Source organism: Dipteris shenzhenensis, chromosome 18 (genome assembly GCF_047967505.1).
Source record: "Dipteris shenzhenensis isolate YYH24624 ecotype China chromosome 18, Dip_SZ_1.0, whole genome shotgun sequence".
In the NCBI taxonomy this organism is placed as follows: domain Eukaryota; kingdom Viridiplantae; phylum Streptophyta; class Polypodiopsida; order Gleicheniales; family Dipteridaceae; genus Dipteris; species Dipteris shenzhenensis.
In genome coordinates, this window is record NC_141613.1 from 40871144 (window position 1) to 40896750 (window position 25607).

General features: G+C 45.3%; 1 protein-coding gene across 2 annotated transcripts in view; it reads left to right on the top strand.

The window, feature by feature from the left end:
• The window catches only part of LOC147891230 (coiled-coil protein), a 192188-nt gene extending 168133 nt beyond the window's left edge, over window positions 1-24055 (top strand). The window contains exons 22-27 of one of the 2 annotated variants that reach the window (XM_087389275.1): window positions 1423-1495; window positions 22080-22199; window positions 22303-22380; window positions 22690-22740; window positions 22974-23155; window positions 23353-24055. In XM_087389275.1, coding sequence (XP_087245401.1) covers window positions 1423-1495; window positions 22080-22199; window positions 22303-22380; window positions 22690-22740; window positions 22974-23087 — 436 coding nt within the window. In that variant the 3' untranslated portion in view covers window positions 23088-23155; window positions 23353-24055. The remainder of the gene's footprint in view (window positions 1-1422; window positions 1496-22079; window positions 22200-22302; window positions 22381-22689; window positions 22741-22973; window positions 23156-23352) is intronic. The other variant, XM_087389276.1, reaches the window with a different exon arrangement.
• Window positions 24056-25607: the final 1552 nt, after the last annotated feature.

The following is a 25607-nucleotide window of genomic DNA, read 5'->3' on the forward strand; positions in this document are numbered from 1 at the left end:
AAGATAGGACATCTATGACTGTCTTAAGACAGTCATAGGGTAAAACCTAATCCTAATAAAACTAATGAGTTTGTGGTGTGGCTCATCACTTCACACCCGCACACTTGTGTCTTCTCTCTCTCACACTCTCTCCCTCTTACTCTTCTTCCCCCTTCAGGCCCTTCACTTTCCTTGCATGGTGGCCTCAAGGCCGCCGTCACTTTCTTGATTTTTTCTCTTTATTCATGGAGGGAGTGCAGTGAACCAATGGAGGTCGAGGTTTGGAACAGACTCCACTTGTCCTCGTTTCCCTCGATCTGATGAGTCTATTCAGCATTGCCTATGGGACTGCAGACAGGCAAAGGTCATTTGGAAGGGGATCGCTAGATTTTTGAGCACCTTTATGTGTTCTCCTTTCTTTCATCACGTGGGGCTCAGTAGCATCTCTCTCTCTTTCAGGGCCTCGGGCATTGTACTAGAAACATGACTCTTCTTGGGCCCTTTCAATTCGATGACATATGATTGAGTCATGTTTTCTAGATGATGTTCTTGACTCTCTGTACAGACCTCCGCACACTTCTGTGGATACTTCATGGGAGATTCTAGCAAGCATAGCAGCATGGCATATTTGGAGATCTAGATGCAAAGAGGCTTTGGATGTGCTCAGGTCCACCTAGCGCACACATTGGATAGAGTCTTTGGACAGACACGGTACACACCTTGACAGGCATTTGGGGGACTATGCAAGGACCTTCACGAGCAACCCCTACTAGGTAGAATGTTTTCCTGAGGGAGTGGGGCAGCTCCCCTTAGACCCCCACAGGGTTGAAGTGGCATTATTAGCCTCAACCTTGGTTATTTTCCAGCTCTTTTACTACAGGAGCTTGATTTTATTTTGTTCTTTCATGCATCGCGTTATGTACATCTCCCTTGATCCTTGCTCTTGGAGTTTTATTCATACTTAATAGAATTCTCTTTCTTTGGGGTGGGGGGGGAACATAGTTTATTATGGGCAGGTGGTCTATCCCTTCATTTATCTTGCGGTTTCTGTTTAGCTATTAAAGACTATTGTATCTTTATGTAAGCTAGAGGCAGTGTGTGCTGCATCTTTCTTCTTCTTCTTCCTTTAGAGGGAGGGTTTGGGGTTTTAGTTTTCTCTTATTTGGTTGCTTTTGTTTGTATCGTTAGTTGCAATGTTGCAAGAACTTTTGTAGAAAGCTATTGCATGGTTTTAAAAATGGTGAACGGTGCCCTCTTCTCAATGCTCCTCCTTCCAATGTTTTTGTGGCGTGATTCTGCACATATGCATGGACATTGTTTTCAAGCGGAGTGCACAGTTTCCATTTAAGTATATGGTTTCTTTAGGGGATGATTGCGTGTTGATGGTTACTATTTTTAAGATTTCGCACACGATGACTTTCTTGCTGTGTTGTTGATATCCAGGTATGTTGATCTTCTTCTTGGAGAGTTTAAGCACTTCGCAAATAAGCTAGCGCATGTGGATATCTCGAAGGAGGTAACTATCTTTTTTTATGTTTGAAGTTTCAACTACGATCCACTTATGAATATTTAATCCACGTTTGAACGAGGTAACTATCATTTTTGTACCTCTGAATATTAATTGCTACAATCCGCTTGCTTGTCCCGTAATTGTACTTTTGAGTTCCCTTGTCTCTTCACTACATTGGAGAAAAGTCCTTGGAAATGAACGTAAGGAAAGAAGAATGAAAACAGGAAGCATCTTTCTGTGTGCAAGGGGGTCTCGCCACAGATTTTGTTGAAGATCATATGCTCTTCTTAAAGCTAGTATGTGGCTGTTTTGGTATTCTTAGGCAGAGAAACATAGAACAGAGCTGTCCTTGCTGGTGCAGGTCATATCACTGCTTCATGCTCATAGAGCAAGGCAGGAGACTGCATTAAAGCTAGGTGATTGGTTGTCTCTAGATTCTGCATCATCTCACGCACTTGTTTTATGCACTTGATTTTCCATTTTTATCCTGCTTGGGTGGAGCTCACTGTAAACTTCCCCATATGATGATATTATGTGTGATTAGTTTGCTCTTCAAAGCTCTTCTACCTACTGTAATTTATGTTTTGCGATGTTTATACATTTCACCAGTTCAAAATAGAGTAGTGTCTATTAGGTGGAATAGAATTACTTCGTTGAGAATGTTGCACTTGGGCAAGCAATGAGAAATCTCACCTTCTTACTGGAGAGTAGCTCAAAAGTTTATGGGCAGCACTAGCATCCATCATAACTCTCATCATTTTTCCGTTGTAGGGGCAAGCAGACAAAAGTAGAGATCTTGAGACAAACTAACAAATTGAAAGGCATGAAGATATAGATAGCAAAAAAACTCGCTCAAACCAGGGAAAATGAGCTGTCTACAGAGATGGCAAAGCATTTATGAGGGAATTCAAGCCTAGATTCTCCATCTTAAACTGTTGTAATAGAAATGTTCTTTTCTTTCTTCAGTTTGCCTCGCCAAGTAGCAAACATGAGGAATCATGCAATGACAGAGATGTTGTACGCACTTCCAACCTTGTTACCGTTTGGGCGCCATAGATCGATTTGGTTTTTCATGCACAATGGCCGAGCTAAGGATCACGAGGGGCTATGCACTGAGTTTACCGCATATGGGATCGACACATTAGCGGCGATCCTAGCAAAGCTATTCAATGATGCTATTTTCCTTGGCTTCCCTCGCACTTGGACACTCAACACCATCACCGCCATCCACAAGGCAGGGGATCCCATGGACCCGAGTAACTACAGGACTATCATGATTGGACATGTGATGTCCAAGATCTATGCAGCAGTATTGGATGTGTCGGTCAGCCTGTTCGCAGAGATGAGAGGGCTCAGAGCAGAGGGTCAGGCCGGTTTCAGGCGAGACCATGGGACTATGGATCACATACTCACACTCAGGAGTGTCATTGAGGAGGCCAGATCACGGAAGGAGAGGGTATATTGCTGCTTTGTGGATTTCCGCAAAGCCTTTGACACAGTACCTTGAGCTCGTCTCATCACACGCCTACAGACATTGGGATTTGATCAGGAGATCATCTGGGTAGTCATGGCACTCTATGAGAGAGTCTCAGGCCGAGTTCGGACAGGCGCAGGTTGGACAGATGAGATCATGAGTACCATAGGGGTCAAACAGGGTTGTCCCTTATCACCAACCCTGTTTGGCCTCTACATCGATGAGCTTGAGACTTTCATGGGGGCTTCCGGAGGGACCGGTTGCTCACTTACCAGGATCATCATTAGGATTCTCCTTTATGCAGATGACGTGGCACTCTTGTCGTTCACACCCGAGGGGCTCTAGCGACACCTGGATGCACTGCAGGCTTTTTGTTTATCCCATGATTTGGAGGTCAACCTTGGCAAGACCAAGGTCATGATCTTTAACACCTCTCGAGCAAACATGCAACGGAAGCAGTTCACTTTGGGTGGGTCACTAGTTGAGATCGTATCCTCATACACTTACTTGGGAGTCATCTTCTCGGGCCCGATCTTCACGATGAGACCAGCGATGCAGGCCAGACTGAGTAACGCCTCACTGGCTCGGCTAGAGAGATGGTGCTTCCACTCCCACTTCCAGGATCCTCGGACCAAGGCTCTTCTCTTTGACTCCTTGGTCCACCAGCCGGTATGTATGGCAGCCCTTGTTAGGGACCTGACATGTCAGAGATAACGTGGATACGGGTGGAGCGCCTGCAGATCCTCATGCTCTCACGGATGATCTGGGGGAAACCATCTGTACCACATCACATCATTCAGACTGAGTTTGGTGCTTCTCCACTCCAGCTAGATGCAGCCTTTCAGACCATCACATATCTACACCGAGTTAGATCATATGGGGACTGCACATCAGGGAGACAGAGGCTGCCGTGGTTGGCTCTCAATTCCTTCATGAGATTGGCAGCAGAGGGAGACGAGCGATGCTGGTATGCACGGACTCACAGATGGTTTGTGAGACTAGGGTTTCACATCGATAGGATACCTCCTTTTCAGTACAGTTTAGATGCCCCTCCGGTACTCCCACCCACCATCCCGATCGGGCCACACACCAACCAGATCATTCGAGAGGATCTCCTGCAGCTACACACCTTTAGGACCTGATTGGAGCCGAGGGAGCCTCCAGTGAAGCTAAGTTTCTACAGAGATTACTGTCTTCGTATTTCGGAGGAGGGATTCATCACACCACCGGGGTACACTGAGCTTCATATGCCTCACTCACTACGGATCTCCATCAAACAATTTTGGGTATCATCACACCGCCTCCGCATAGAGAGCGGCAGAGCAGAGGGGATCCCTAGGGAGCATCACATATGCATATTGTGCAACTGTCAGGAGGTTGAGTCGGAGGAGCATTTTATTTTCAGGTGCCCAATGTACTACGAGATCCGAGGTCGCTACCACTGTCTCTTCAGAGACGGCTCCGGGCTTTTTTCCAGATTCCTCGCCTATCCAGATCAGAGATGCCTCGCGGCCTTCATTCACGAGGGGGTCCGACACAGAGGGTACTTACTCAGGCAAGGGGGCTTGGCCACACCATCAAACACCTCTCAGAGCAGGATAACAGAGTTCTTCCCATCGAGTGACATTGATCGTCCAGTCTCTAGCTGCAGACGTGACAGAGACCCCGACCCAACAACCGCAGCACAACACACGAGACATCGAGGGAACGCACAGATCACTTTGGGGGACCTCCCGTCATTGTTTAGACCCGGGATACGTCCCACGGGAGTCACGGTGGCTCTGGTCTTGCGTCGAGCCTCCTCCAGGAGACCGAGATGCACGGCACCCCTTGACGGACGCCAGCGTCACATTACCGGCTATGCACCAGCCAGGGTGACATGACATACGGAGGATTCCTCTCCGCTCCACTCTTTTTTCTTTTCATTGTCACACCCAGATGTATTTGATTATGTATGATCAGACTTAGGATTCAGCACGGGTGATGATGCTTGTTTTAGTAGCTCCACCCTTACTGTGATTTGTATCAGGTTTTCTTTCATTCTCATAGACCCATGGGTCTTCCGAAGAGTCTAATAAAATTTCTTTCTTTTCTTTCTCTCTCTGTGCAGCTGAACAGCAGCAACTACACAGAAATGCAGCAATAGAAAGTTAGGAGGACAAAGAAGGATTACCAGCGCACTCAAAGGTCACCCAAGGCAGTAAAAATATGTCACAGGTCTTGTAGGTCAGAAGAGACGCCAAACATAATGCCCACACAAGGTTTCGTGGAAGACATATGGGGCAAACAAGCTCTAGACAGTGCCATGACAGCCCTCGCATCAAGAGGTACAGCTCACAAAACATCAAACCACGTTTTAGCCTGCCTCAACAAAATCTGCCTTGCATTAATTGAGAGGACCGACAATTTGGAGGCCACTAATGTGGCTTTAATGGCTGAGAAGGCTCAGGTAGACAAGACATCCAATGAATTTAAGAAACAAGGAGGGAAAATACAGGAGGAATGGAGGAAAGAAAAGGCAAAGCGTGACGAATGGGAAAAAGAGAAAGCAAGATGGGAAACCGAGAGAACCAGCCTCCAAGACAAGGTACATGCGCTAGGGACTGAACTAAAGCAAATGAGGGACATGCAAGTGACCTCAAAAGGGGGCTGCAAAGCCATGGAGGAACTCAGAGCAGAAAATGCAACTCTCAAGAGATATATGGCTGCAATGCAGGCCACATTCAATGGCAAACATGCTGAAATTACACAACAGCTCACTGAAAGGAAAGAAGAGATGCTTGAATGGACAGCAGTGGTTAAAAAGGGAGCAGCAGCCCCTAAAAAGGAATTCATTTCGGAAACTCTCGAGGAGGGCCAGCAAAGCATTGAATGTGCTAGTGAGAGGCTTGACAGTGGGGGATACTCCAATGGCAGATGCACGAGTTTTGTTCACTAAGATGGGCGTCAATCTCACGTGTGAGAACTACCAAGGAGACCTCTAGTGCTGAAATTCCAAACTACCATGGATAGATCCACCCTTATGACTATGAGGGCAACTTTGAAAGGGACAAAGATGTACTTGGATGGCGGCCTCACTCTCCTACAGCAAGAACGCAGGAGAGAGGCAGGAAATTGGCCTGCCTACAGAGATGGCAAAGTGATCATCAGAGAGAAAATACAAAGGGGAGAAAGAGGAGGGGGAATTATGAACGGTGTCGGACCACTGGGCTGGCTGCACAAAGTGGGCTGAAAGTAGCAGTATAGAATTGCAATGGTACCCTTTGGTCCGATCTTGGGGGTTTCTTGGAAACACACACAGACAAAGACATGATCGTCTACACCGAGACCCATGAAAGCCCGGAAAGAGGGCTGCTGACAGTGACTAGATATATCTGGGAATCAGCCCACATGAAGGAGATGAGAGGAGACTAGGGGATACGGGTCGAGGGGAGTGGTTGTCCTTTTCAAAGCACATCTGAGGCCACTCATATCTATGATCCGGAGAGAGGAGCACGCATGACATATGTGGGTGCGAGTTCAGCTACCCGATACACGTCCGGTTTTCATTGTTGCAGTATGTTACTTCCCCCCAGACACATCATCCTATGCACGAGAAGTCACCATTGAAGGACACAGCCCATATGAGACTTTCATGCTAACATCACAGAGCTTTCTAGACAGGGGAACACCCTCCTCCTTGGTGACTTCAATGCACGTACTGGGAACAGACAAGTTGGCCTGCTAGATTTCGATGAGGATTCCCTCATAGTACCGGAGATGGATGCAGCATAGCTGGGGATCGTGAGGCAGTTAGCAGATGCAAATGCACCAGTGACAGCATATGGGACGCATCTACTCGAGCTGGGGGCTATCCATGACTTGATTCTTGTCCCCGGTCCTAGCACAATTGTTCAATGATGCTGTACGTCATGGCTTCTCACCGACCTAGAGTACCACCACCATAGTACCGATACACAAGGCGAGTGATTCCATGGACACTGGAAACTATTGCACTCTTATGATTGGCCACACTCTTGCTAAGATATATGGATTGGTACTAGAGAGAGAGATCAACAGCAGCCACACAGAGGGTCGCGGGCAGCGGGCTCTTGGGCAAGCAGGTTTTTGGAGACAACACTCCACCTTGGATCACATTTTCACCTTGAGGGCTATTATTGAGAGGAGGCGAAGTCGAGGCATCAGAAAGTCTACACTTGCTTTGTAGACGTAAGACATTTGATACGGTCCCACGTTCTCGCTTGATCAGGAGGTTATAGGAGTTGCAGCTTCCAGAGATCATGATTTGGGGGGTCATGAGTCTATATCAGTCCGTCAGAGGGAGGGTATGTGCCCCAGGAGGTCTATTAGACTGGGTTGAGAGCACTATTGGGGTGAAACAAGGCTGCCCCCTCTCACCGACTCTCTTCAGGCTCTATATTGATGAGATCACTTCCTTTGTAGATCGCATAGGTGGAGAGGGTTCACTTCTGGCTGACTTCATGGTGCAGATACTACTATACGCAAATGACATAGTCCTCATATCATCTTCAACAGAGGGATTGCAGAAACATCTAGAGGCTCTGGAAATGTTCTGCAGAGATAGAGACCTGACAGTTAACCTTGGGAAAACCAGGTTATGATCAACAACACCTCGCGAGCAATGTCCTGTTGCCATAGCTTCACATACCGAGACGAGCCTATGGAGATAGTACAGTCTTACACATATTTGGGGATAGTGCTCACTAGACCAGGCTTCACAATGATCCATGCAGGGACCGCACGACTCACATGAGGATGGAGTGCCCTGGCCCCGCTAGAGAGGATGTGCTTCTAGGCACACTTCAAGGACCCTCTGACGAAGGATTGGCTTTTAGTGTAAACTACTCGGTGCTTTTTATCAATTCAGACAACGGATTTTGCAGAGGCGTTTGAATGAAATGATTGTGAGTTGCCAAACACGTATACTTGAACTTTACGAGTTTGCAATTAAGCTGGAATTAAGACTTATACAGCTTAAACACAAAGTGACATCATTGGAAATTGCAATATGATTGAGGGGCTAAGACATCCCCCCCCCCCTTATCCAAGCTCACTTTATTCTTGAAAATGGAGATACAAGACCAAGATGCAATGCACCTTCCAAACTGATGAACACAGTGAAAACCTAGAACCTAGATACAAGACTCAAGAGCATATGTACAATGTAAACAACAAAAAGGAGGACTCCAAGCTCAGGTTTCAACTCTTGGCTTGCCCAATCCACAAGGAAGAAGCCTGCAACAATCACCACTTACATCCAACATTAGAGGCAAGCACTAGTTTCTAGAAAGATAGTAGAAACAACATCAAATAGTGCTGTAAATGAGATAAACTTGACAATATAGGCTCCCTTCGTGACTTGACCCTTTTGTAGATGAAGTCCTTGATGCCTCTGAAGCTACCTTGGGTGAGGAGAGTGTGGAAATGGGGCTGGAATGAGAACAGCTTAGAAAAAAATAGTCTGTAGCTAGAGAGAGCAAGCCTTTATGGAGTGATAGCTGTAGAGAGAGAGTGCCAATGCTGATCCCAAGGGAGGGGATGTAAGAGAGGAGCTGCTGCTGTTCCAGAGGTGCACAGAAAGGCAGATTTCTGCAAGGGGAATGCGTTGGAACAGTAGAGAGAGAAATTCTGCAGTAGAGAGAGAAAGACTGCAGCAGGAGAGAGAAAGGGGCTGTGGCTGCTCCAGGCTAGGAGAAGGAGACAGGATGCTGCTGCTGTTCCAAAAGAGCTGAGAGGGGGCAGATTTCTGGAGAGGAGGGGTTGGAACTGTAGAGAGAGAATGTGCTGTTCTAGAGAGAGAAAGTGCTGCTGAGGTGAGAGAATGGCCTGGGGAGAAGCTGGCTGCACCCAAGGAGCTGGAGAGGTTCTGCTGCATCATCCAAAAGGAGGGAGAAGAAAAGTGACAAATTTTTCATGTGTGGAATGAAGGGGAGAGGCCTTCTTTTATAGGCTCAGCCCCCCCCCCAAGCCTAGAGTGGAAGGTGGACACTTGTCCCAGATTTCTGGTGGGCTGCAGTCCCAAAGAGGACAGCCCACAACTTGCCCCAAATCTACCAGATTTGGGGCTAGACACTTGGCCTGCATGCCCTGCCACTTGCCATGCATGCTGCCACATGTGTGGGACAGGTGGACTGACCTGCCAGCTCAGATTCCATGTGGCAGTCTGCCACGTGTCAGCTGCCTTGTGTCACCCCCAAAAACCCTAAAATTTCAAAGTTGTCAGAATTCAATTCTAATCGCACCCACGGGTTCCTAACAGCTTGGACTATCTATTGACGTACTCTAAGGTCATAATTGAGCCATATTGAGCTCATTTGTTTGTCGTCTTATCTTGTATCTCCATTACTCTTTGCATGTTGCCAGGCCCACACCCAAAGCTCAGGGAACATTCTCTTGAATGGTTCCTAGGTCAGTGTGCAATCTGTGCATTTGATTGGTCCCATGTTTGGGTACTCAGGTGGGGTGTGGTTTCCAGATGTCCCTCTCAAAGAGAGGCCATCACTCTTGGGTCACTAATGCCCATAACCCCAAGCAAGGGGGTCCACCCTCAAATGCTAGACCTAGTCCCCATTGTCCGTAACTGAACAGGAGGAAAACATCTCATTTCTTAATAAGCATACTATTGAAAAACAAAAAGAAATAGTACCAAGCAAGTGGATACATGTTGAAGCAGGATGACATTCCCTTCGTCTTTCATTCAGTTGTCCGCCACTGAAATGCTTCTTCATAAGCATCCAGGATTTGAGGACACTCCTGAAATGTAGCTCTATCCACCCATTGGGCATCGGTGGATGGGAGCCCTCTGAACTTCAAAAGGTACATCTTGCGAGTCGTGCCTCAACGTCCCGTAGTGAAGTTATGCATAATAATTTACTGTGGGATCAACAAGATCTCAGTATCCTCTACTTCAGGTGCATCGTCCAGTGTGGGCTCTTGAGGTGGTTCCCCAATGAAGGGTTTCACCAAGCTTATGTGGAAGACATCGTGGATCTTCCAATGCTCTGGAAGTCTCAATGGGACTGAGACATCATTTATTACCTGCAACACCTGAAAAGGACCATAATATCGAAAGGATAGCTTGAAGTAGATGCGCTTTTTGCCTACTTTGGTTTTTAACCGGGCTTTCTCAAATTTCAATAAGACCCATTGTCTTTTATTTGCAACTGCTCTTTGTTTCTCCTGTGCCTTTTGAATGGCTACTCGAACCGTGGCATAAGCAGAGTCATAATCCTCCACGAATTAATCAGCGACAAAGATTTTCTCTTTTGTTTGCATGAGTGGAGTTGGTAAAGATCTACCATATACAATTTCGAAAGGAGCTTTTCCAGTGGAGGAATGAATTGTGTTGTTATAAGCAAACTCCACAAGAGGAAGGAATTTCTCCCAAAAGGTTTGCTGGTCATGCACATAAAATTTCAGCAAATCCAAGAGTGTACTATTCGTAACTTCAGTTTGGCCATCCGTTTGAGGATGAAAAGCTGAGGAGAAACTTAGAAGAGTTCCAAGGTTCTCAAACAAAGCCTGCCAGAAGTTACTAGTGAACTTTGAGTCTCTATCTGATACTATAGACTTGGGCATGCCGTGGTGTCTAAAGATGTGTCTAATAAATAAATGGGCAGCTTCAGGTGCCTTGAGATTCTTTCTGCAAGGAATGAAGTGGGCTTGCTTGCTAAATCGATCTACTATCACCCAAATCATGTCATGATTTTGATTGGTCCTGGGAATTCCTGTAATGATGTCCATGGTGATGTGTTCCCATGGTCTCCCAAGAATGGGTAGGGGCTGAAGTAAACCCTTGGGTTTTCCTCTCTTATACTTAGCTTTTTGACATGTGAAACAAGCTGAAATGTAGGCAGCAGTGTCCTTTTTCATGTTAGGCCAGTAGAAAAATTTATCCATGGCTGAAAAAGTGGCCACAATACCCCTATGACCAGCATAGTGTGGGTTATGGCTTTCCTCCATCACTTTAGATCTAAGCTGCTTTGTGATACATAGTTTGTTCTCCATGAATAAATAGCCATCCCTGATGTGGTAGGCATGATGGGTGCCTCCATCTTTCAAATGTGCCCATGGCTAAGCAAAATCAGCATCTCCCTCATAGAATTCTTTGAGGGCTGTTAGCTCATCACGAAATATGGTGAAGCCGTGGTCTACGAGAAAGGGCATCAGCCACTACATTCTCTTTTCCAGGAGTATATTGTATCTGAAAATGAAAGGATTGCAGAAAGGTAGACCATTTCATATGTCTCTCTCTGATCAAAGGTTGAGTTAGAAAATATTTAAGACTTTCATGATCAGTTTTTACAAGAAAATCTATCCCTAAAAGATAATGTTTCCAAAGTTTGAGAGCATGAATTACAGCTAAGAGTTCTTTTTCATAGATATCATAATGAAGTTCAGCATCTCTTAGCCGTCGGCTTTCAAAGGCCACAGCATGACCATCCTGGGTAAGAGAAGCCCCAAGGCAAAATCGCCACTGGCATCAGCTGCTACTAGGAATGGTTTCCTTAAGTCAGGAATGATAAGTACAGGAGCTGTAGTCAGGGCATGCTTTAGAGCATTAAAAGAGTCCTTTTCTTTTTGGGTCCATTTGAACTTCAGATTTTTCTCAGTGAGATTATGTAGAGGAGCTGCAAGTTCAGCAAAATGCCAAATAAACTTTCGGTAATATGAGCATAGGCCTAGAAAAGACCTTACCTCATGGGCATTCTTCAAGTTAGGCCACTCTACAATTGTCTGTATCTTGGCTGGGTCCATACGGACACCTTCTCGTGAGATAATGTGACCAAGATAGTGAATCTCAGGAAGAAAGAACTCACTTTCTTCTCATTGATGTGAAGAGCATTTTCAGCTAAGATTTGAAATATAATCTTTAGATGCTCCTCATGCTCTTCCTCATTCTTGCTGAAAATGAGGATGTCATCAAAGAAGACGGCAGTGAACTGTCTTTAGTTCCTAAACAACCGTTCCATCAGCCGATTGAACGTGGCTGGGGCATTAGTAAGGCCAAATGGCATTACCATATATTCATACAGCCCAAATGTGGTTCGGAAGGCTGTTTTATGAATGTCCTCAGGTACAACTCGTACCTGATGGTAGCCACTCTTAAGATCTATGCAGCTGAAAATTTCAAATCCTCCTAAACAATCAAAGATATCGTCTATACGAGGAATTGGGAAACGATTCTTAACCGTCTGTTTGTTTAAGGCTCTATAGTCTATGCACATCCTGAAGGTTTTATCCTTCTTTTGGACTAGGAAGACAGGAGAGCAAAAAGAAGAACTACTGGGTTGGATCAATCCCTTGTCCAAGAGTTCTTGGACTTGCTTGAAGATTTCATCTTGTTGAGATTGACTAACTCTATATGGGGGTCTATTTGGAGGTGAAGACCCTGGAACTATGTCAATTTTGTGATCCTCTGGTCTCTCAGGAGGGAGGTGACTAGGAAGTTCCTGAGAGAAGCAACTAGAGAATTCCTGAAGGAAATCTAATCTTACTTTTGTGAGAGGATCTGACTTTTCTTCACTTGGTTGCTTATCTCGTACAAACACTAGAAAAGAACATACTCCTTTCTTAAGCAAATTGGGAGTTCGTGCATGACTTACCATGGGAATGGTGTTTCCTGAAACTCCTACTGTAATGCTCACATCTCTACCCTTATGTTGGAGGGTTAGAATATTCTTCACATAATCGATTCGAGGGTTGACTTGCTTATGCCAGGGCATGCCGAGAATTACATCTGATCCTTGAAGTGGTGCCACCATGAAGGGTAGATGATCCAAGTACCCCTGGATGTGTACCCGAAGCTTGCTGATGATGGGATACACCTTCTCTTCTTGGTTCTTGAAGGCTGCAGTTGCCTCCAAGGCTTCTCCTTTATCCTCTGGGGCTATCCCCAAGTTCTGTGCCATCTCATGAGAAATAAAGTTGTGAGTAGCTCCACTATCGAACAAAAACAAAGCAGATTGATCCTTTACGTGACCCCATGTTTTCAACAAACTATGGGTGTCGTTTATAGCTTTCTTTTTTGGAGGTGCTTCCACCTTGTTAACTACCAAAACTGGCTTTTTGGGAGCTGCTTCTTTGTTGCTGCTGTTTTTCGCAGCTTGAGGGCATTCGTAGAAGTTGTGGCCTCGCTCGCCACACTTAAAACACCGCCCTTCGGAGTAATACTTTTGCTTCTGTTGTGGAGACAATGAGCTGAAAGTGTGGGCTGCTTTCTTCGAAGGAGGCTGGCTGGCTGACTTTTGCTCTTTTGGTGCGTCCTTTGCTGTCTCCTTACCCTTTTGTTCCTTGGAAGAGGTTCCCTGGGACTTCCGCTTGCTGCTGCTGTCGTTCCGCTTGTGCAGGATGGCAAACCGGATCTTCGCCTTGTCTTTGTACTCGTCCCCCTCAAAGAAATACTCGAGGTCTCGGATCCAGGCCAGCAAGACCTCGGGCTTGTCCTCTCCCTTGTACTTGGTAAACTTGAAGAGCTTATCTCCAAGAGGTACCTTATGCTTTGCATACCTTCGTCTCCGTGGACGTCTCGAAGGAGATGGACTCCGATGACGCCGTCTACCTCGAGGAGGGGAAGAAGAGGATGATCTTCCCTCCTTGTTAGAGTTGGTGTTGTCCACACGGCCTCTTCCTTGGGATTGGAGCCCTATGTCATGAGTTTCTGTTTGGTTGCTTTCCAACACTTGAACCTGTTGAGCAATGTTTGACAAGAGAGCACTCAACTCATGCAGGTTAGGAGGAGGGTCAGGTCCATTGGCTGCCATGATGACAAGATGACTCAATGAAGGAGAGACTCAACAAGAGAAAGCACAGAGTACAGGACCATTGCCTAAGCTCTGATACCAATGTAAACTACTCGGTGCTTTCTATCAATTCAGACAACGGATTTTGCAGAGGCGTTTGAATGAAATGATTGTGAGTTGCCAAACACATATACTTGAACTTTAAGAGTTTGCAATTAAGCTGGAATTAAGACTTATACAGCTTAAACACAAAGTGACATCATTGGAAATTGCAATATGATTGAGGGGCCAAGACAGGCCCCCCCCCTTATCCAGGCTCACTTTATTCTTGAAAATGGAGATACAAGACCAAGGTGCAATGCACCTTCCAAACTGATGAGCTCAGTGAAAACCTAGGACCTAGATACAAGACTCAAGAGCATATGTACAAGGTAGACAACAAAAAGGAGGACTCCAAGCTCAGGTTTCAACTCTTGGCTTGCCCAATCCACAAGGAAGAAGCCTGCAACAATCACCACTTACATCCAACATTAGAGGCAAGCACCAGTTTCTAGAAAGATAGTAGAAACAACATCAAATAGTGCTGTAAATGAGATAAACTTGACAATACAGGCTCCCTTCGTGACTTGACCCTTTTGTAGATAAAGTCCTTGATGCCTCTGAAGCTACCTTGGGTGAGGAGAGTGTGGAAATGGGGCTGGAATGAGAACAGCTTAGAAAAAAACAGCCTGTAGGCTAGAGAGAGAAAGCCTTTATGGAGTGATAGCTGTAGAGAGAGAGTGCCAATGCTGATCCCAAGGGAGGGGATGTAAGAGAGGAGCTGCTGCTGTTCCAAAGGTACACAGAAAGGCAGATTTCTGCAAGGGGAATGGGCTGGAACAGTAGAGAGAGAAATTCTGAGAGAGAGAAAGACTGCAGCAGGAGAGAGAAAGGGGCTGTGGCTGCTCCAGGCTAGGAGAAGGAGAGAGGATGCTGCTGCTGTTCCAAAAGAGCTGAGAGGGGGCAGATTTCTGGAGAGGAGCGGTTGGAACTATAGAGAGAGAATGTGCTGTTGTAGAGAGAGAAAGTGCTGCTGAGGTGAGAGAATGGCCTGGGGAGAAGCTGGCTGCACCCAAGGAGCTGGAGAGGTGCTACTGCATCATCCAAAAGGAGGGAGAAGAAAAGTGACAAATTTTTCATGTGTGGAATGAAGGGGAGAGGCCTTCTTTTATAGGCTCAGGCCCCCCCCCCCCCAAGCCTAGAGTGGAAGGTGGACACTTGTCCCAGATTTTTGGTGGGCTGCAGTCCCAAAGAGGACAGCCCACAACTTGCCCCAAATCTACCAGATTTGGGGCCAGACACTTGGCCTGCATGCCCTGCCACTTGCCATGCAGGCTGCCGCATGTGTGGGACAGGTGGACTGACTGCCAGCTCAGATTCCATGTGGCAGTCTGCCACGTGTCAGCTGCCACGTGCCACTCCCAAAAACCCTAAAATTTCAAAGTTGTCTGAATCGCACCCACGGGTTCCTAACAGCTTGGACTATCTATTGACGTACTCTAAGGTCATAATTGAGCCATACTGAGTTCATTTGTTTGTCGTCTTATCTTGTATCTCCATTACTCTTGGCATGTTGCCAAGCCCACACCCAAAGCTCAGGGAACATTCTCTTGAATGGTTCCTAGGTCAGTATGCAATCTGTGCATTTGATTGGTCCCATGTTTGGGTAGTCAGGTGGGGTGTGGTTTCCAGATGTCCCTCTCAAAGAGAGGCCATCACTCTTGTGGGTCACTAATGCCCATAATCCCAAGCAAGGGGGTCCACCCTGAAATGCTAGACCTTGTCTCCATTGTCCGTAACTGAACAGTAGGAAAACATTTCATTTTTTAATAAGCATACTATTGAAAAACAAAAAGAAATAGTACCAAGCAAGTGAATACATGTTGAACCAGGATGACATTTAGACACGCTGGTGAGACCGACTGCCATGTATGCAGCACCTTTTTGGAGGAGTGATATTTCAGTGGCAAAGTGGAAGAAAGTTGAGAGGCTATAGTGGACTATGGGATCCAAGATAATTCGGAGCAAGCCCTCGGTCCCCCATCATGTTATACAAGTAGAGTTTTCCATGACCCCTCTCCAAGCTGATGCCATCTTTTACACAGTGACTTTCCTCCACAGAGTTTGGGCCTTACCCCAGTGGAGGTTACCGAGGCTAGCATTGGAGTCTTCCAGGCGACTAGCAGAGAGTGGTGTTGATACCACATGGTATGCACGGGTATTCACATGGTTTGGTAGTCATGGCATCCAGATAGACAGAGTTCCCCCTTTTCAGTACAACATGGATGCACCACCTGATGATCCCACGAGATGACATCAACCATATCATACGGTTGGACCTCCTCCAGCTCCATACATCTAGGGCTTGGGGGGGAGAGGAGTTCCCCACCAAGATCCAGTTCTACCATGACCTCTTCTTAAGGGTCTCGGAGCATGGTCTCGTCATCAGACCTCAGTACCTGGAGGATAGGAGAGTCTCACATGCATTAAGGATCGCCATCAGTCAGTAGCGCGTCTCGTCACATCAGTTGAGGGTTAAGGCAGGGAGAGCTGTAGGCATACACAGAGAGCAAAGATCTGCACACTACGCCAGATGAAGGAGATCAAGAGTGAGGAGCATTTTCTATGTGTTTGCCCAGTCTACTATGAGATCCGAGGGTGATACCATTGTCTCTTTCAAGAGGAGCATGGCTTTGGTCCACTTACACTGCTGATCCATTTTCCCGATTAGGTTTGTGTTGGGCTTTATCTGATTGAGATGAGGCGATAGAGAGATATTGATCCGATAGACCAGAGAGAAGCAAGGATTGATGCCATAGGTGACCAAGCTTGACAGAGCACAAACACTTGTTACAGATTTCTATGCATTGGAGTCAGCCACCGGTGAGGCTGAGGGAGAGGATCTTGATGAGATGAGAGCATCATGGATTAGCAGTGGGAGTCTTCGCCACGATGCTACTAGATGAGAGACACGCACGACAGAGAGAGGGACCAGAGCACGCACTATCGAGGTGCAATCTATTTCATCCCTCCTAGAGAGGACCGCCAAAACAGCTTCTGCCAGCTAAGGATGCTCCAGGAGGGAGAGGTAGAGAGATGGTAGGTTGGGGGAAGCACATGCATTTGCATGCATGCCACTTGGCCCTTCATTAAAGTTCTAACCACCATCATACCAAGGACAACGTTGGTTGTCTTTGGGCCCAACTTTAAAACCCTCTAAGATGCGTATGCCTTGCACCTAGGACCTAGTGGGTGCACTTAGGAATTGCCCCTACGGACTTCTAGGAAGTTTGCACTTCCTCTAGCCAGCCCCTCATGGCCAAACTATTACTAGACTTAACCACGGTTAACCCCAAGTTGAGTTACACTAAACTTTACATCACTTTTCACGTCACCGTGACATACCCTCCTCTTAAAACAGCAAACTACCTAGGTTATTGCTGACAATTTACAAAAAAAATAAGGAAAATAGGCAGAAATAGCCCATACGAAAATATACATCATTTGTAAGATACAACCTGCAATGATAATATGGGCTAGGAGAGCTTGAGAGTTCATCTGTGTCGAGTGTCGCAAACATCCATCATGGAGACCTCACGGCAAACATACTGTCAGCAAGCAGCATCTCGGGTGAGACAATCAGCGTCACCAAGCGATCTCCAAATATGTGAGCAGTCTGCATCAAGAAAGGGAGGTGCTACCCTCCTCTCGAGCACCAGGCAATGCTCCAGATCTCTGCTCTATTGAACCTATAGGAACCTGCACGGCAATGGGCTCAAGCTGAATTGTGTCCAGGTAGAGCTGCAAAATCTGAGGTGACTCTACCAGATCACCCTCCTCCATCCACTTCGCATCCATTGCAGGATAGTTCCTGAACTTCACCAGGTAGCAATGGGAAACTCTACCTCTTACCTTTCTTTCCATATGTGCCAAAATCTGTTCCGGAACCAAGATTTCATCCAACTCGGCTGATCCTCATGTAGCAAGTCAGTAGGCACATCGCCGTGGAAAGGCTTCAATAAACTCACATGAAAGGCATTGTGTATTGTCCAATTTTCAGGTAGCTTCAGCATGTAAGCTACATCATTAATCCTTTCAGAAACTTGGAAAGGACCATAGTACCTCATCTTCAGCTTTGTGTACACTTTGTTCTTGCCTTACATCTTACGCAACAGCACCCAATCGCCCTCTTTCAAGAGTACCTCGTGGTGATGTTTATTTGCTGCCCGTTTGTGCTTCTCTTGGCTTTTCTGGAGGGCTGTTTTGACCTTCTAGTGAGCAACATCCAAACTTTCCACAAATCTGTCTACGTCAAAAATCTCCTCTTTTGTATGCAAAATGGGAGGTACCTTGCGTTCTCTGGCCACAATCTCAAAGGGTGCTTTCCCTATAGAGGAATGTACAATGTTGTTGTACGCAAACTCGACAAGTGGCAAAAATTGCTCCCATTTTGATTGTTGCTCCGAAACATAACACTTGAGACAATCAAGGGCAGTGGAGTTGGCTTCTTCTAACTGCCCATCAGATTCCAGATGGAAAGAGGATGAGAAATTCAGTGTGGTACCCATATTCTCAAAGATACCTCTCCAAAAAAGACTTGTCATCCACGGGTCTCGATCACGGACAATTGATTGAGGCATCCCGTGATGTTTAAACACATGAGACATAAAAAGTCTCACCATTTGGTCTGTTGTAATCTTCTTCCTTACAGGAATAAAGTGGGCCTTCTTGCTAAATCTGCAAATAATGGTCCATATCCCATCATGTCCCGATAGTGTACGGGGAAGATCGAAGATAAAATCCATGGCAATGCTCTGCCAGGGTCAATCGGGAACAGGTAAATGCTGCAGCAGTCCAGCCGGCTTCTGTCTGTCATATTTCACCTTCTAGCAAGTGATGCATGTCCTGACGTATGCCTCGACATCCTTCCTTCAATGCTGGCCAAAAGAAGAAATCTTTGATGGTGGCATCAATGCCTTTATGTCCTGCATAGGGTGGGACATGATTTTCTGTCAAAACTTTTGGCCTCAACTGTTTACAATTTGCCATGCATCATTAGAAGACCCTCCTTGAGAGTATAGTGCTCATGCCTCTGGCCATCGACCAACTGATCATAAATCTGTGCAAAATCAGCATCATTGGCGTATTGATCCTTCATTGCATCAAGCTCATCATGATATGCAATGGTAATGGCTGGAACTTGCTGCTTGACACTGCATCTGGAGTGGGCTTCCGTGAAAGTGCATCTGCAACAACATTCGTCTTTTCTGGCACATGCATAATCTGAAAATGAAACATATAGAGAAAATTCACCCACCTCATATGCTTCTTGGACAGCTTTCTCTGAGTGAGAAAGTACCGCAAGGACTAGTGATCTGTGTGAACATAAAAATCAGCACCTAAAAGATAATGCTTCCAGGTCGAAAGAGCATATATGACAACCAGCATCTCTTTCTCACAGATGCCAAAATTCATTTCAGCGTCCTAGAGCACTCTACTCTCGTATGCCACCACTCTACCGTCCTGCATAAGTACCCCGCACCCCGCCTACACTGCTCCCACATGCATCTGCTTGGACAGTGAAAAGTTTGCAAGATCGGGCAGTATGATAACAGGATCGACCAGAGCTTCTCCTTCATCTTCTCAAAAGCTGCAATCTCTTTGGTACCCCTTCTGAAAGTGACTCCTTTCTTCTGCAAGGCATGGAGTGGTGATGCAATCTCTACAAAATATGGGATAAATTGCCTGTAGTACAAGCACAAGCCCAAAAAGCTACGTACTTCATGGATGGTCTTTAGGTGTGACCAATTCCTGATAGCCTCTACCTTGGCGGGGTCCATCGTGACTCCATCCTTGGAAACAATGTGCCGGAGAAAATGGATCTTATGTATGAAAAATTCACTTTTCTTGGCGTTGACAAGCAACTGATGCTTCCGAAGCCCCTCAAAAACAATTGCGAGGTGCTTCTTATGTTCAGCCTCATCTTGAGAGAACACGATGATGTCATCAAAGAAAGTGCCAACAAAGGCTCGGTGTTCTCTAAAAATCCAGTCCATCATTCTTTTGAAGGTGGCAGATGCATTCGTTAACCCAAATGGCATGACAAGAAACTCGTACAGACCAAAATGATGTTTTGTGCACATCTTTTGGCTGAATTGTGATCTGGTGATAACCACTCTTTAGATCAATGCGGTTGAACATTCCAGATCCTTGTTACCTATCCAAAATATCATCTATCCTGGGTATAGGGAATCTGTTCTTAATTGTAATTTTATTGAGGGCTCGGTAGTCAATGCACATCCACCAGGATCCATCCTTCTTTTGGACCAAAAGCACGGGTGAGCAGTAGGGTGAAGAGCTGGGCTGAATCAGCCCCTTCTCCAACAGGTCCTTGACCTGGTTTATAATTTCCTCTTGCTGGGCTGCACTGACCGTGTAAGGAGGTCTGTTAGGTGGCCTGCTACTAGGGATTATGTCTATCATATGGTCTTCTTATCTGCTTGAGATGCGCCGACACAAGATATCCTGCTACAATAGATCAGAGAGCAGCAGGAGGTGACCAAACCACAGGACACAGAGGCTGACTAGACACAACGGCATGTCACAAATTTCTATGCATTATAGTCAGCTCCAGGACACAATGGGGTGGAGGAGGAGGATTGCAGAGGCCACCCGTGGCACAGAGAGTGACCAAAGCACATTTGAATGAGGTCCGACCTATCACAGCTTTCCTCAAAGGAGACCGCCCGAGACAAGGGGTCACTCTGAACATAGGTCAGCGGGTTCAGAGATCGAGGAGACCACACCCCCCTCCGCCACCACAGCATGAGACAGCCAAACAGACACAGATCCGCCGAGACTTTTCGTCACTCATAAACAAGCCACCACAGTGCTGGGTTTCGGATTCTGATTCCAGTCCAGTTCCAGCTCCAGCTCTCCTACTTCAGATAGTACATGATATGATATGATATGACATGTTTTGTACTCGATTTTGCTTGAGCTATTTAGCTCTCTATTCAGCATAATACTCAGCAAGGGCCTTTAGTGAGCCCTTTGCTCCAGCCCCTTGTGGCTTGTATGAGTGTTTCCCTTTGGTGTATTCTGCACTTTGTCCCATAGGCCCGCAAGGCCTCCTGTGGACGTAAATCTCTCTCTCTCTCTCTCTCTCTCTCTCTCTCTCTCTCTCTCTCTCTATATATATATATATATATGCTTTTATATGCCGTGTATACTATGAGATCCATGGACGACACCACTATCTCTTTAGTACCGGTAAGAGAGTTCCTAGCAAATCCATATCAGCGAAGGGTAGCTGTTTTCCTTCTTGAGGCCCAAAGACACAGAGATCGGCTCATATTGGCACAGAGGAGAGCACATGAGAGACTGGTCAAGCGTAGTTGGAGCACGATCATGGACTTATGCTCTAGTGATCAGCAAGGGATCAAACGCCTGAGAGAGCCAGAGGACGCAACTCGTCAAACCCAACCCCAAGTGGACACTCACATGAGAGCCAGAGACCTATCCTTTCTCTTCAAAGTTGGGAGACAAACCATTGGAATGGTGACAATAGCACTTGTCAGATAGCGTGCCACATCACGGAGACTACAGAGGAGAGATGGACCCAGACAGACCGAGCGATAGCCTACTGGGGACAGGTGACTGAGTGATAGACGACCAGGACATTCTCCTGGTGTTTGCTCCCCTAGGTTTCTCTCGCACTGATAGCGTGATGTACTACTCTTATTTCTCGTCATAGGCATCAGCCTTGGGTAGAGGAGCCCATGTTAGTGGCCCCCACCCCTAGGTTTCATTGTATCTGTTTTCCTTCAGTTTTATAGACCTTTTGATTTTTTGTAGCCGTTAATAAACTTTCTTTCTTTCTCTAATCTCTGTCTCTCTCTGCCTCTCCAAAGCTCCACAAGTATTGTTTGGAGTATTATAAAACAGCATTGTGCAGTGAGGCTGTTGTGTATTTGGTTCTTTTGCTCAGTTGGCATTTTCACTTGCACCATGTGCACCAGTCTGCCACCTAACTAGATCATCCAAAAGGCTGTTGGTTCAACATTTTTTAATCAGTTTGGATCTCATATACCATGGTTGCTTTCCATGGACAACAAAGCCAGTCAATCAATCTATAGGGTTCATCTTTCTTTGTTTTTTGGAATTGTGAAAAGTAGTGTTATGTTCTTTTCAATACAAGCAAGATATGGTGGTCGAAGTTGGAGTTATTGCAGTAGGTAAGTCTTGTCATAGGGGAGGAACAACAATTTTTGTTTATCAACTCAAGGCTGCAGCTTCTTTTCTCACTTAACAGATCCGTGAGCTGTTATTGGAGTATGGAGTGGACACCTTGACAGAAGTTCTGCTTGAGGGTCTCTCTCGTGTAAAAAAATGCACTAATGAGGGACGTGCTCTTATGTCTCTAGATCTTCAGGTCGTGTTTTATTTCTCTTGTTATACATAATGGTATTGCAGCTGTACATACTATGATGATGAAGGCAAAAGTAGTTTTTGAGGGCACGTTGCATTATTTGCAGGTGTTAATCAATGGACTGAAGCATATAGCTCCACAAAGGCTTGTTTCTAACTTGCAGATTGTGGAAACTTACATCAAGGTACTTTCCTGTAGCTCATTGCTATCAACCCATTCGGCATTTGAGAGCATTTGCAGGATTAAACATCTCCCCTGCCCCAACTTGGCTTTTGCTATGCGGTGGAAGATATATTAACTGAGTTGTTTGGCTTACTTGTCACCATCTTTCTGGAAAAGTACATAGGAGGCTTCATAGCCTGTAGCAGACACTGAATTTGTCTAGACTGTTGTGGTTTTCAAGTAGAACACCGTATGCTTTTGTATATAGATATATCCCTCACAGATAACCTCTAAACATTCTTTCTTACTGAGTTCATACATTTTTTTACAGGCATTTTATCTGCCAGAAACAGAGTATACCCATTGGGTGCGTGCCCATCCGGTATGTTATTTTTGCTTTTGTTGTTTCATTTTTGTGCTCACCTATACATTTACGCATACAACTTATTACCAGTCATGCACCTACTTTGGCTGAGTGACCTCCAGGAGAGGAAACACAACTTGGCTGTATCCAAGGGGGTTAATTTCCCCTCAGCCTTGATGTGTTGATGCCCCTAGGACTCGACAAATCTTGTTTAACAGGGAAATTGTTGTTTTAATGATATTTGTGTGCAGGAGTACACCAAAGCGCAAGTGATTGGTCTTATAAATCTAGTTGCTATCTCTAACAACTGGAAAAGGAAAACAAGGGTAGAGTTATTGGAGAAGATTGAGGCAGGTGAATTGTAATGTCGTGAAATGAGGTGATATTTGTATTCATCTGTGCTCAAGGTCATGTATGCATTTGGTGCTCGCAGGTATTGTAGCACATTCTATTGATCTCTATGTTAATTGATATATTCATATTTCCATCTTTTGGTCTTTAGGGCTTGTTGTATCGATGCTTTGTATCCCTCTTTAGTCTTAACTACCTGCTGTTACTTTCTTCTATGAGGATGAAAATCTTGCTATGCCCACTTCCTTAACAAAACCATGTTTGTACATATAATGGCAGGTTTTTTGCTGTTGCTGCAAATTCAGTCGCTCATCCCTGCCTGCAATCACGTCTGGCACCTTCAGTCATCTTGTTCTACTATTATTGGCACCTGAAGGAGTCGCTTGCACTACGACTGTCACAAACTCACATCTTCTCAGTTCAAACGAGTGCTCATAACACATTTTCACAAAATGTATCATTTATCTGTAGAATCAAAGTGTACAGTAGTATAATGCGGGAGTTCTAAGGGAAGAACCAGGAGATGATTTTATTCAAGGCACGATGTAATTCATGTGCAGTCTATGGAAGGAAAGGCACTGCACTGTCACCTTTTTTTCTGTGCGCCTTTTGTATTGGCACCTCCAGACCATTGATATTCCATGTAAGCTCTGTATGGAAGCAGGTATCAGAATATATTTTTATAATTTTCTTTGAACCTAAGGCTATTCTGGATATCTTTTCTCTCTCTTTATTGTGTAAATTTTGGTGATGGAGATACAGTAGCCATGTTTTTTCCCCCAAAATTTTACTTTAGACAGTTTCCAATTTTATGTCATTGGGTAACATCATCCTGTAAGAATTGCTGGGGTGTTCGTTGACTATTGCATCAAAATAAAAGCTCAAAGATCAGCAGGTTCACCTTCAGCATAATCATCAGCTAGTTTCGCCAAGTGTACTGATTCATGAAAGCAGAGTATCAGAGATCAATTTGCAAATGCCAATATATTAGAAATGTGTTTGTACCAGGCAAGAAGAGTTCTATTGCAAATTATTTTAGAGGATCATTTTGTGAAATTGTGTTGATAAAACTATAAAATCTTTATTGGCACTTTAAAAAGTCCTTGGAAAGTCTTCTCTTCCTTGGTCGTTTTTTGCACTTGTCATTCTCTCCTCTATTGCTTTGTTGAAATCTGACAAAATGGTTGACATTCAGAGCCCTCAGTTTTAAAGTTCCATTAGAGATAAATCATTCTCAACCTTGCTGCCTATATTGTGTGGGCCTGTATCACTTGTATTTAGTTTACTTAAATTATTAGTGCATCTTACCTTGGGCGTGCATCTTACCTTGGGCATTCCACCAACCTGTCAGGCAGTAACTCAAAAGGTGATCGGGTTTCTTTTTTGCTTGGTCAGTGAACAACAGGAGTGCAAGTTCTGGGCTTCAACAACATCATTCTATGAATGGAAGGTCGTGGAAATATACTCTCAAAAGGATTACCATAGGCCTATTTATTCTGTGGTACTGCTCCACCATACCTGCACTACTGCTTGCGAAATCCACAGATTTGTGCAGGAACTTGACGCACGCTTTTGGAAGTTATCATTCTGTTGACCACAAAGCCTTCTTTTCAAGGACACAGATACATTTGGCTACAGTTTTGAGGCCTCTATGTGTCTCTTGTTGCAGTCATGATTGTAAGCTGATGCTCCTCTTTAAAATTGAGTGGGTTTTTATTCTGTCTCTCAGTGTAGATCCTTGTATGCAGATGTATCTTTGTAAATCAGTTAATCAAGAAAATCTATCGTGGCACCAAGAAAAAAAAGAATAGACAACAAGCTATTTAAATATGAAGGACCAACTGGAACCTAGGCCCCCAACCACAAATACAGATTATCTCTGAAAAGAAATAGCAGGCAAAGAAAAAGATTTTGAAATTTCTGTAATGTGAAAGTATATATTGTCTGTCAAATTTCTTCAAGCTCTTAGACCTGCTATTTCAGGATGTTGATAAACCCTTATAAAAGGAATACTTCTGGAAAGGGGTAAAAAATATCTCACCCCTATTTTGAAGAACTTCAAAGATCAACAATGCTACTGAATAGTTTGAAGTTGTTGATCAAGTTGTTTGTCAAAAGGCAAGTATTGCTGGTTGGTCTGTTCCACATTTAGCAGATGGCTTATTTAGAGCATAGTTATGGGAAACGGAAACGGGGAAGCGGGAAACGGAAATGTTTCGAGGTTTTTAGGAGGGCTGAAACGGGAAATTGCCACGTCATCACAGGGGTAGAAAAATGGGTTTTGAGCTGAGCGCGCACAGATTTAGAATTCTACAGGCTGAAGGAGTGGAGGCTGAGCTATGAAGAAGGGCTCAAGGGGGCTGAAGCAGCCTGCAGGAGAGAAAGGACTCCCAGGGAGTGAATGGGGCTCAAGGAGGGCTAGAAAACCCTCAAAAGTTCAAGAGAGTGAGGCTGAAGGGGTGGAGGGAGTGAAAGATTGCAAGTGGAGGCCAAAATGAAACACAGACACAGAAAAAACCCGTCAGCAGAAATCG